Consider the following 13,114-nt stretch of genomic DNA (forward strand, 5'->3'; position numbering starts at 1 on the left):
TCTTAAAGTTCCAAAATTCTCATTAGATTTTCAAAATGTTATCTACGGTAGAAGTGTTCTTTAGTTCATATTCTAGGTTGGTTTCACTACATCTGGGTGGTGGTTTCCAGATCTTACGTGTTCTTGTTTAGAGAAGTGAGAAAAAGATCAAGACTCCTTGTAGCCATGACTCACTTTCTAGAGGGCTAAGATGTTTAACTGAAAATTGCTCCACGATACTTGAAAATAACGTGTGAAAGAATTGCAAAATATTAATATTTTGGTCAAAAGAACACGCACACATTTCAAGCAAAGGAAGTAAAATAAATCACAGGAACACAATCACAGTTAGGAGTTAGTGAGGCCTCCAAGAAGGAGGTAACTTACTACCTGTTTCAGTTCTTCTTCCTAAAGAAAAAGAGGATCAGCACATGAGATTAGCCAGGACGTAAGTGAAGAACAGAAAACAAAGCCAAATTTGGAGTACAGGGTTAAAGCTACAGTCGAGATGGTTGAAGGTATGTGACCAGGTTATGGTCCCACCTCTGCACACTTTGAAACACCAGAACAGTGCAAAGCGTGCAGAAAGCTACTATCATTTCCTACCCCAAATTCTCTTTGTCCAGGCAGTGCAATGACAGCAGGCAGCCCTGACTGCTAGTTGTAGCACTGCAGCATTTCATAGGTAGAGCAAAAGGTATCCTGTCTACTCCCAGCTCCCAAAAATCTGCTGGCTACTCGGTGGGCTCTGCTGCTTAGGTGCCACCAATTCCTGCATCGTGGCTGCAGAAGCCTGTGCCTGAGGAGATGCAAATGACATAAGGGGTCAAACTCATCCTTTGATGCAAATACATGTTGCCAAATGGATTTCAGTGAAATTCTTTCTGCTTTTATCAGAGCCATATTTGACCCATGTTGCGCTGAATTTCCACGCGCTCACTTTATCTGGCATGGCCAACAACAAAACAGACTCTTATGCTATTCAGAGCACTTTCTTCCAATGTGAATTTCTGGCATCATCTGTCCTGAGGCACATCAGGTAAAATAGTGCTGGACTCTGCAAATAAAGACACATTTTCCATCTCACCCTAGTCTGTCTTAAAAATGCACATGCTTTTTGATATCTCCATTTTTAACCGAGATCCTTTGTTGAGGCATGTTTCATCTGTTTAATAAGGGCTTGTTTCTGTATTTTTGAAAATGAACAAGTGTTGTTGGGAAAGCATCTCTAAGATCAGAGAGTTAGATGCGGTTGTCAAATGGCACGTATGACAGAACTAGCAACCGAACAGGCAAAGTTAAAGGAACTAGTAAAAACAATTCTGTATACTGTCAGCTGGAGTAGAGAATAGTATACAGTGCTGAGCTGTTTTTCTCACAGTTATTAGTTATCACGTTTTACATGTCGTTTTGTTTCTTTTCCCATTCTTTTGTTTTGTATTTGATGTGCTCAACAGAGAAAACTCTAAAACCAGCTGAAACTGGACCAGAAAATATTTTGTGTTTGGACATTGCCAAATGGCCGATCCAGAAATTGCTAGCCTGAAATCCAGAGATGCGGCCAAATCCTTCTGCTAAAGAGCAAAACAGGACTGTATTGCATCATGCTGCAATATTATTTAAAGGATTGTATTAATTCTTCAATAGCTAGAATCACAGAATCATAGAATAGTTTGGGTTGGAAGGGACCTCTAAAGGTCATCTAGTCCAACCCTCCTGCTGTGGGCAGGGACATCTTCAACTAGACCAGGTTGCTCAGAGCCCCGTCCAACCTGACCTTGAACGTTTCCAGGGATGGGGCAGCCACCACCTGGACCTCTAAAGGTCATCTAGTCCAACCCTCCTGCTGTGGGCAGGGACATCTTCAACTAGACCAGGTTGCGCTCAGAGCCGTCCAACCTGACCTTGAACGTTTCCAGGGATGGGGCAGCCACCACCTCTCTGGGCAACCTGTTCCAAGCCTGTCTCTAATGTTCCATCCACTTAGCAGTAGGTGACAATGACGATGCAGTGTTACTGCAGGAACAACATCATCTGAGCACCATTTGAAACCCCTGAATTGAAAGACCAAGGCAAAAAATAGAAAGGGAAGGAAACAAAGCCAAATTTTACAGGTGGAAATAGTCAAGTTCTGCAGAATTCTGTGGTTATATCTCCTCCCTCTCCTCTCTTGCTTCACTCTGCCTGTTCTCCTTGGGAGTATCAGGTGGAGCTCCTTACCTTCAGCAGTTTCATGAGGCCTTCTAACTGAACCATAAGCTCCCTCCGGCTTTCCTGGAGAGCAGACATCCTCTGTTCCAGCTCATCCTTCCGCTGCCTGAGAAACAAGCAGATCCGATCAGAGCTTACCCCTCACAGCATCAGCAGCTTTTAACTGCATCGTTTCCCCAGCCCGACTATGAGGTATATGCCTATAGACCGCAGGAAAGCAAACACACTGTATGAGTTCAGCACAGTGCTTAGAGTTCGGTCATACTGAGAATATGGGGGATGAATATGGGACTGAATATAGTGATTAGGAAAAAGACAGACATTGACACACACCCTTCTCCAAAGAACAAATGAGGTTCAAACAAATTTGTGTTATATTCCCTTGTGGGAATGCCTGGCAGTTTTTGTCTTTGGACCTCTCTAGTCAATAACCTCACTAGCTGTCAGGAGAAATTAAAGTCATGCCCTCAAGGACAGGAAATTACAGCAGGAGCACTGAACAGAGCGAGATATGAGAGAAGCTAAGAGACTTCAGAAATTCAGCCAGAAAACCACAGCGATCTGCTTTTGTTTCTATTTTTTTCTGAAAGCAAGAGTAAGACTATCATATAGTGGAGATATAACTGCCTGAAAATAGCTCTTTGGACTCGGAGACCAGTGCTGGTCCTGTGACAGTGTGAACACTGAGCCACTCCAAGTGTGACAGCCAGTTTGTGTCCACGTAAATGGGAACAGCTTTGATTCTGCACAGCTCCACTGCACAGGACGGGGGTTCAGCACTTGCACATATTCAATCACTAAATTGTGTGAGAGGTCCCCACATAAATACAAAATAAAATTGTTGCCTCCTGGAAGCTATGACGTAATTAACAACATCATTACTGTTGTTTCATTATTAAACATACATATTAAACATATATATTAGGTATATTTTATACACTACTGTGTTGCAAATAACATAAACCCACTATGTCATTAGCCTTGTACTACCTACAAAATATTACAATTTAATCCTAAATGGAAAAGCACCAGTGCCAACAAGACTAAGTACATTTCCTATATTTAGGGAAATACGAAACACTGATTTTGAGCCTTCTCTGTAAGTGAGCAGTTACTGATATAAGCAACACTGATTTCTACAGGATTGCTCATGTGTGCTCTCTCCCACCTATATAATAGGATCATATAGTAACACTGCCAGGTTGTATTTACTCTTCTGGAGGATTAATCTATTTTCTGCTACAAATTGCCTGTGCTGGCTTTTCTGTTCCAGGCATGTAAGGGTTGGAAACGCTGTGAATTGTACAAAGGCAACTGAGTTTAAGAAACTGCTAATAGAAATAAGATACCCTTCCCATGTAATTCAAAGTGGCAGGTCCTAGCACAGACCTCTGCTGGGTTTTAGATTCATTCTACGGGGAAAGAGGATCTAAGCAGCGTGCAATGTACAGACCGCTCCTCTGACTTTTTTCTCCCGCTGTACTCCAGAGCAAGTTCTTGGAAGTAATGGGCTTTCCAACCTGTCTCCAAGACAGCACTGGTAATGTGAAGGAATGCTGTGTTCAGAACCTCATTTCAGCGAATCTGTAACACTACAGCAGCTAGTGAAAGATGCTGGGACAGGTACCCACAACGTAATTTACAGATTCCAGCATTTCTTAATATTATATGAACTAAATTGCCCTACTGCCCTAATTGCTTCAAGCCCCAAAAATCTGTAGGGTAACACGTGTACATCAGTGCTGTTGTTCTGAGTCCTGCTTTTTTATATTGTGACATCTTAAGTGTCTAGGAATTTGAGGTGGTGTCGAAATTCCACAGTAAATCAGAAGCCAATCTTTTGCCTTTCAAATGGTGAACACTTTAGAAGGTGAGCAAAGCAGTACAGACCCACAGATTAAAAGTTATTTTCTGACTCTGACACTGCATATTAAATCAGAAAAGATATCATAATTGAGGAACTCAGCATCACTGCCCTAGGAACATCCCGTGTCAGGAAATTCAAATAAGGGTATTATGCTTTTAATATGTGTAGCAAAATTGAAAAGAGGGAAAAATTAAGTAGTCAGCCTGCTAACACTGCACAATCATTTGATTTTTTTTTTAAGGATAATGAATTTTATTTGTCAACTACATAGAAAGCTAATCTCCTAAACCTGCTTAAAATAGACTTTAGGCTTGATGCGCAGGAGCTACATTATTGGTATACTTTATGTAGTGCACACATTTTCATCACAGTCAGTTTTATATGTCTCACAGAATGTCACTTGCCTGTAGATATCTAGAAGTAATTACATACTAAAATCAGTCAGAGAAATGAAGAAGCTTATTTGTCTTCAGATTAGAAAGCAATTGTAATTATTTGTGAAATAGAAAAATATTTTAGTCTGGAAAACTCAATAATAAAATTATACCGTATTTGTAAAGAAAAAATTTAGCACAATTTCTTACAGTAATTTCCTTTGGTTATGAATCAAACCACTAAAATATTACTTGTGTGAGGAGCAGCTAAGTGGCCAAAAATGTCTTTAGTCTTCTCATGAGAGAACTGCTCTATGGGGGGGGTGGTAAAATTTAATCTGGCATTGTTTCACTAGAAAGAAAGTGTTTACACTCTATTCTCTATTCACATGAAGTGTTTTGAATAGTTCTTATTGGATTCTCTGTCTGGCTCTCACAACATGAACTTCAGGACTTGCAGGGAGCCTACGGATCTGGGCCAATGATAATTGTTCTTCAATGTGATATACATGGCAATTAGTAAATCCATGTAGAGTATCCTAATTAACATGCAGACACATCCATATCAATGTTTTTAGCTTGGTGGGATAATTGGAGAAATGATCCTCTAAATGTTCAGCTGCCGCAGATGACATTACTCCTCTGTCATTCCAGGATCATTCTGCAGCCTGGTTTTGCACCGTGAAGAGAGCTGACCTCTCCTTAGAGCTCAACACATGAGGGAAATTTCCAAAAATTAACATCTAATTCTAGCTGTATTTTCATGTAGCTCTGTATTTACTTTAGCATAAACGAGAAGTCTTTGTAGAAGCATTTGTTCTGACGGAACGGCATTTTCCCCCATATAATTAATGGCATTTGGAAAGGGCTGTGGGGACCTATTCCAAATGACCTAAGGGCCTAACTCTGCAAACACTAATGCACATGCTTAATTTAATGTAGATGAGTAATATGTGAGATTCCTCATGCATGCTGTTTAAAGCATAAGCTTAATTACTTCTAGGACTACAGCCTGCACTGAAAATGGAGAAAAAATACATACTGTGTTTTTTACTTAAAAAAGCCCCCAAAACTGTAAGACACGCTTATCTCTTATTTCTTCTCTTATTGAGAATGACTGGCTGGCCCCAGTCATGGCCAGAGGTTTTACTGCTGTGGACTTACCTCAGGAGCCGGAGCTCTGCAAGTAGAGTGGGATTTTGTTGTGCCTTCTCCGGTGTGGGCTGAGATGCTTGCTCATGTTCAAGTCGCAGCCTCTGGATCTCCTGTAGGATTTCTCTTGGGGAGGAGAATAAGCAAGACTACAAGTCAGTAATTTTCCACAAAACCAGCTCACCAGACATCGCAAGAGGAGAAACAGTACGATTGTATGTAGCTCTTCATCAATGTAGATTTAATGACTGGGCTCCAACCAACAAAAGAAGCCCTCAGCAATGGGAGAGGGCTCTGGGTATTTTTTAAATAAACTTTCAGGATTACACCATAAAGGGAAATATTTCTTCAAGACCCCCAAAAATCAGAGGTAGACATGAAATAGCTCTATGCTTAATTATATTACTCCCTTCTAATTCTTCTCCATGAACATTTCAAGCACATGAACTTAACAAAAATTAAAGTAACCTATCTGGCCCTTCTTGAGTATCAGAGAAAATATTTAGCACTTAAAAAAATACTTTTAGTGTAAGCAGAGATCTGAGAGCGGTCAACAATTCATGGAGAAGCCCTTTAATAGGACTTGTTATGACCGGCTTGCCAGCCCTGGAGTGCTGTCAAAAGGCTAACACAAAGCTTTGCAGCAGAAGGTTGAAACCTTTGTGGATTTTTTCTCTTCTTCACAACGTGCTGGATAGCAGACGGTCAGGAGGCAGCCTCAAACTATGAAAGACAAATTGAGACTGGAGCTGGTGGCTCATTACACGGTGACAGAAGGCAGTGCAGAGTTTGGAAGAGGAAACCATCTGGTCTGGGCTGGCCTCTATTTTACAGTCCGACAGTAAACACAGAGCTCTGCTGCCATACATTTCATGGCATCAGGCAGTCTGATACCCAAGGCCAGATCCTCTGCTGCTAACAAACAGGCGTCGCTCCTTTTCGGGGCCGGCTGGCATATTTCTCCTGGACACTCTCTCAGTCTCAGTCACATCCATATCTAGTGTCTCGTTTGATCAGCAGCCTAACTCGCTGCTAACCTTTCTGCAAACCTTTCCCAGGCAGACTGTGTTCTGGAGAGCTTTAATCATCTTTTTCACAAATAAAAGCAGAGGAGCATAACGTTACCAGTGTTGACTGATGCTTTTATCATTTCATGTTATAGTGCTACAGAGGATCCAACTCAACCTGGTTTTGAAACAGGACAGGCTTTTTTTCTTTTTTTTAACTCTTAACAAACAGCAGCTGCAAACAGTAAAGTACCAATGATTATACGACGTCATTGAACAGTACACTCATTAAAACACAGGGTGGCTATGGATTTCAAAGCCTTTGTCATATTCTGCAGACCTTTTTGTGCCCTATGCTTTTTGTAGCGGGAGATGTATGCGCATGTATAAGCACATTGCACAGAAGTAGGTGGTAAAAAATGTTAGGAAACAAACAAACATACACAATATATGGGACTGAACAAAACCAGGTACTTTGTGGATGCTTACCGGTTTTTATTTTCAAGCTCTGCAATCAGCTGCCTTTGTTGCTTGTTTGCGTCAATGGTGAAGGAGATATCTGATGCCCCTCTCTGCTGACCCTGCTGCTGTTGTAAAAGAGAAGGCTGCATTGAAGGAATAGCCAGCATGCACTCATGAGTTCAATGCAGATCCGTTCTGTGAAATCCGCTTACAGAAAATGCAGTACCAGGCTTGCCTACACTAAAAAAAGAGCATCCATGTTGTGCTCATACCAGTATGGCTCCATTGCTAGTAAAAGCAGGGTAAGTGCTAGAGTAAATAAGACTCAGTGTTTACCGTCCTGTCATTCATTGCTTCTTCAAGGAGCTTCCTCTGGACCAATGGTAAAAGGCAATGGTACTGCTGCAGGCAGTTGCTGTAATATGGCTCTTAATTTTGATACTACAGACGAGGAATACACTGAAGCAAAAACCAGCATCCCTCTCCAAAAAGAAGGGGATGTGTTTCCAGTGCAGTGATGCTTCCTTCTCTTGAAAGTATGGTTTTACTTTCAGTCTGAAAGCTGTACTCAGTTTTCAGTCTGGCTGTGTGACCCATTTGGCCAAGTTTTCCTATCCACTCTGATGATACCTCAGAAAAGCTCTTTCCCCAGTCCTTCAGGTATAGCAGAACCTTTTTTCCCCAATAAAATGAAGTGGGAATTAAATTATTTACCAAACTAGGCAGTGCTCACTACAGCTTCATTGGACTATGTTCTCTTTTCATGTTCATCAGCAATAACCAAGTACTGGTTTGCTTGTTCACACTCCTGTATTTCAGTATTGTATCAATGACAATGCGGAGCAAGACATTAGAAGTTTCACAGCTATCCAAGAAATCAATTTATTTCTAACTCCAACCTGAAAGAATCAGACACTGAAAAATACCCTGCTGAGTTACTGCTGTGATCTGAGTGCTTCTCACCATAAGAGCCCCGTGAAGTGTAACTTGGGAGCCCAGTTTTATGTGATGCCAGGCACCTCCTCCTCCAGGAGGTGGCACCTTGCAGGAATGGTCCCTCAGAAAGGATGAAGATACATCTCAGTGATAACGTTAGCACTGTCTGTGGGGAAAGGATGCGTGCCTGTAACCACTTACTATTTTTCGTGCTATGGGTACATTTTCCCATTAACACTCCCACCATAGGGAAGGAGAGCAGTGCAAAAAGAAGAACTGATACACGCTGATGGATGTCACGACTGATACAGAGGGAACCAGGATCTTTATCCTGAATGCCCAGTGTTATCTGGTTCCTTAAAAAACAGAATGACCATCAGCAAAGCTTTACAAATTTCCACTGTGCTCCTAACGTGGTGCCACATTTCTGCATACAGAAACCTCCTCTTTTCCTTCTGTCTCTTTTGTTCAAAGAGCACAGATGGATGGCAAAGAGAAATTCAGTATTTTCCTTCAAACCAGCTCTATTCAAAAGCTACTTAAATATTTTTTCCTAAGTTTTCCCCCATATCACAGACACATGTTTTATACAACTGATTTCTACCGGTTTCTACCCAGAGACATTACTAACAGGCAATCTTGTTTCCATAAAGAATTACCATCCTTCAGAAACAGGACCATCACACCTACAGGTTGCCTCAAATTTGAAACACTGCGTCATGCCTCTGGAAGGGGTTGATGTGGGCTGGGCTGGCAGACCAGGAGCACCCGTGCATCCCTCTCTTCCCCTGCAGCTGCAGGTAGTGTGAAATCTTCCATGACAGACGGCTGCACGGGGTGGCAGATTCATCTTCACTGCCTTCACTTGGGATAAACGTGACTCAACATTTTTACACGAAGAGCAGTGCGTGATTTCACCCTTTCAATTGACCCCGCAGTGTGAATCTCAGTGTGAAAATACGCTTCCTGGCACTCCAGACCGGCTGCTTTTCACTTAAACATCATTTATGGTCCCTTGTTCTATCAAATGTGCTGAGATGGAAAAAAAGTAACTAGGCTGACCTTATTTGTGCCATTTAGGATTTTATATACTTCAATTAGGTTCCTGCTTCACTCTCTCTTACTCCTGAATATAGTTAGTTAGGTTTTAGCCTGTCATCACCTTCTATCTTGGGATACATAGAGCAGAATAATCATTGCTCTGAAATGAAAATGGGAGCTGGGGCTAATGCAGGGGGTCATTACAGTCATCCTGCTGAAGATCATTCTTTAAAATCCTCAGCGCTTAGGGCCCCAGTGGCCATAATATTTGAACTAAAGAGTAAAATGGATTCACCACCCCATTTTTCCACGGCAGTAAATCATTAACCTTTAACCAAAGCTAGTCCAGACAAAATTTTCTAGTCTTTCCTGAGTTCAAGATGTCAGATTCCCTTTGCTGTAATTCTTTAAATACCATTGCATTAGTATATAGATTATATGCATTAGCATGTGGATTCTTCGGTTTAAATGGACTGCATAAAAGTGTTATTACTAAAGCATAACAGCGTCTGATGAAAAGGGTAGGGAAAAATAGTTCATTAATCATTAAGACTGTCAGATGTAATTTCCCTGATCTTGCCAAGCCCCTGGAACATGACAGAAGGAAAGCACCTTCCTTTAATTAAAACACTTACTGATGAAGAAGTTTCTGCTGCCAGCCTTGCTGCATACCTGGCGATCAGCTTATGCTCTTCATCCAGGCGACTTGCGCTGTCGAGCACGCTGCTCAGGGTTGGAGGGGTAGGAGGGAAGACATGTCAATACACGGTAAAAAAAGACCATTGCTCTGTCACGCTGTCTACTCACACACCCTCACTGCAGAATTTAGAAGCAAAATGTCGCCAAATTAACAACGGCAGATGTTAACTGAGCAAAGGGGAGAACTGGGAGGGTAATTTCCCTGGAAGGATTAGCTCTAGGGGCCAGGCAGCACCTTCCCTTAGGGGGAAACAGCAGCGGTCTGCAACCCCTGGCCAAGGCTGTGCAAGATGCAACTCGCAGACTGCTCTGTCCAAAGAGGGGCGGGAGGTGGTTAGGGCCACCCGTCAGCATTTGTTTTTACTTCTCAGCTTTGTCGTATCACCTAGAAGAGTGATTACTTTTTGGACTGTGGATTAGCGGGAACCTCAGTCTTTGCTGAGAAAAACTTTAGATGTTTTGTCAGATTTGCAACAGAAAACAATATTCAGGACAGTTTTGCAGGGCACTTACCAAGGCCTCATGGACCACAGTTTGGAACCACTGATCTAGGAATTTGTAATCAGACTTTCTCTTTTATTCTTGGTTTCTTGATATTTGGGAATAAGATTTCAGAGAATCACATAATGGTGATCAGAAAGCGTGAGAACTAAAGAGCAAGTATGCTGAATTCCTTTAAAATATTGCAACTTATTACTTATATATCACCACTGATCCCAGACTTGGACTCGCTTTAACTTGGAGCCAGCTCCTGCTGCCAGAATGCAGGAGTCTACTAGCACCAACTATGAAGAGCTTTGGTCACATGCGCAGAATCTCCATAAAAATTACTCAGAAAGTGTAAGAACTAAAACAGCAAATATGCTGAATTCCTTTAAAATAGCGCATCTTATTACTTTTTTTTTCCCCCTAAGAATATCAAAGGCAAATATTTCTCTCAGGTTAATCCCCTGCCAGCTGTCCTTATTTTAAATGGAGGCTATTATTTAGGCAGATGAGGAGGAAAGAGGTAATACAGTGAGAACCTTTACTATTTCTAAATATTTAGAAGTTTGCAGAGAACCATCAAAACTAATAAACTGACAAAAAATAAAATCTGAAGAGGACTTAGTTGACCCTGGATAATCCTGGGATTTAGAATCCTGTATTGCATTACTTCTAGTATATACAAGAGAAAAAAAATGAAGCCCCTAGGAAAAGGTGAGAAGAATGCTTTGCTGTGTGGAATACAAGACAGCCTGCAGACTATCCCAGACAGAGGTAAGTCTGACCCTTTTCTTACGCCTTGGCAACTGTCTGATGTTTTGGCTGAAGGGAGACAGGCACACACCTCCCTACCCACAGGCTCTTCAGGGCACGCAACTGGTTGCTGGAGAATGAGCTTCACATTTCAAAAGAGTGCCCAAAACAAGGGTTATTTTGGGCATGGGAATCTTATCCTGATTTTTGCCAGAAATTATACCTTGAACTTGAAAAGCTTTCAGACAAAAATGGCACTTGTGCAAAAAGTTCTGCTTTTGAAGAATCGGCATCTTTAGAAGGAAAAGGAAATATTTCTCCAAAAATTCTCAGTGAGTTCATATCCCCAGGTACCTCGGGGAACTACAATGTGCATCTTTTGGTTGGCTTGATTAAGTCCACCGGGATTTAGAAGTTATGTTTGAAAGATGAGTAGTGGTTGATATTCATTGATCATTAAACTAAAGCTGGGAGTCATGTGGATTTGTTATGGCTTGCTGAGGTAAGGAAAAAGAGACAAACACCATCTTTCTCTCATTCCGACAATAACCTGTGAGCCCACAAATATGAAGTTTAGAAAAACAGTAAAGCTATGAAAAGTCAGACCCAGAGGGGTTCTGTGTAAGCTAAGCTTGTGCGGCAGACTGCACGTAAGACTTCTGGTGGTAGATGAACACTGACTTTTTGGCTTTGGTTATGTTTAATTTATTTTGTTACATATATAGCTTAATTCTATGCTTACTCAGATTCTTGTGGGATAAGTGTTTTACTTTCTGAAAAGACCCAAGCTAAAGGTATTTTTCTAAATTTATACAGTTCTGCTTCTTACATACTCATGCTTACTGTCCTGATATGTCATCCAGAGAAAGAAAGGGGGAAGCAACTCTTGCAGACACATGAAATTATGCAAACTAGGTAATAAGGGCTACTTTCATGACAGTATAATTAATTTTTAATTTTTCCATAATGACTAAAACATCACATCCTAGCAGATGGCTGTGAAAACAGCAAGCATTCAGCATCAATTCTCCTTTTTACAGCAATGTGCAACCATATTATCCATCCTGGAAAAATAATGGATTATGGTTCCACTTGTTGCCATAACACAATCTGCACCATAGTTCTGAGATGTGAGTTAACCCCTGAGACAATGACTTTACTGAATGAACCAAGCCACTGCAGCTTTTTGGTTCTTACTTGCTATTTAATGTCTTTGATATGTATTTATGTGCAGGTGGATGTCATAAAATAGATGTAGCAGCACATCAAATTTGGTCTATGAATGCCACAAATCACTGGCCCCAAAGCTTTGTAAATTAAATTTCAATGTCTGAGATAAATTTAGTTCTGGAATGTACCTATTCTATGTGATCACTAAGCACAGAGGTATGCACAGCAGCATTAGCCTCTACTGCCAAGACTTTTATGTCTCAGAGTTCTGATTTGCCATAATTCACTTCTGTTTTACTTCAGCAACTTCACGGACAATGATGCAGTGAAATACACACAAGCTTTAAAATATTATGAATATGTGTGCAGAATTTGGGACCCTCAAGGTAATGATTCAGGCATCCTTTTGAAAGAAAATGAACATTTTGCATACAAATATCCTGCTGCTGCTCCTTCTTTTCTAAAAAAGTTAAATGGTTTTAAAACTGCTTCTCCATTAGTGACCCTTTCTTTAAAGACTTTATAATTATTAGCAATAATTGATCTGGCAGAATTATTATAATTCAGATGTAGAGTGAATATCCAATCTTACTGCCTGTACAATAGGACTTCCTTTTTAGGCTTTAGTTGATCTGTGTAACATTCCACAGTCTAAAGGAGATCCATAAAAAAAAGGATCTCAAAACTCCAGACAAAGGATGAAAAATGTGAACAGAGGAGTGACACTGGAGGATCTTTGCTATTTCTCAGGCTTTAGATGTGTCAGATCAGCCTGTTCTGCAGTAGGCACCCTGCAATACGTGGTGCCTTTGACATGGTCCCCCACAACATCCTTCTCTCTAAACTGGAGAGGTATGGATTTGATGGGTGGACTGTCCGGTGGGTGAGGAATTGGTTGGATGGTCGCATCCAGAGGGTAGTGGTCAACGGCTCAATGTCCAGATGGAGACTGGTGACGAGTGGCATCCCGCAGGGGT

At 41.2% G+C, this 13,114-nt stretch overlaps 1 protein-coding gene across 18 annotated transcripts in view; it reads right to left on the reverse strand.

The window, feature by feature from the left end:
* The window catches only part of DTNA (dystrobrevin alpha), a 222,374-nt gene that overhangs the window by 19,572 nt on the left and 189,688 nt on the right, over positions 1-13,114 (reverse strand). For all 18 annotated transcript variants that reach the window (XM_009285603.2, XM_009285618.2, XM_009285614.2 and 15 more), the window contains 5 exons: positions 9,665-9,752; positions 7,080-7,177; positions 5,596-5,709; positions 2,200-2,296; positions 370-387 (listed from right to left, as the gene is read on the reverse strand). In XM_009285603.2, the coding sequence (XP_009283878.1) occupies positions 370-387; positions 2,200-2,296; positions 5,596-5,709; positions 7,080-7,177; positions 9,665-9,752 (415 nt within the window). The remainder of the gene's footprint in view (positions 1-369; positions 388-2,199; positions 2,297-5,595; positions 5,710-7,079; positions 7,178-9,664; positions 9,753-13,114) is intronic.

Source organism: Aptenodytes forsteri, unplaced genomic scaffold (assembly GCF_000699145.1).
Source record: "Aptenodytes forsteri isolate BGI_AS27 unplaced genomic scaffold, ASM69914v1 Scaffold23, whole genome shotgun sequence".
Classification (NCBI taxonomy): Eukaryota; Metazoa; Chordata; class Aves; order Sphenisciformes; family Spheniscidae; genus Aptenodytes; species Aptenodytes forsteri.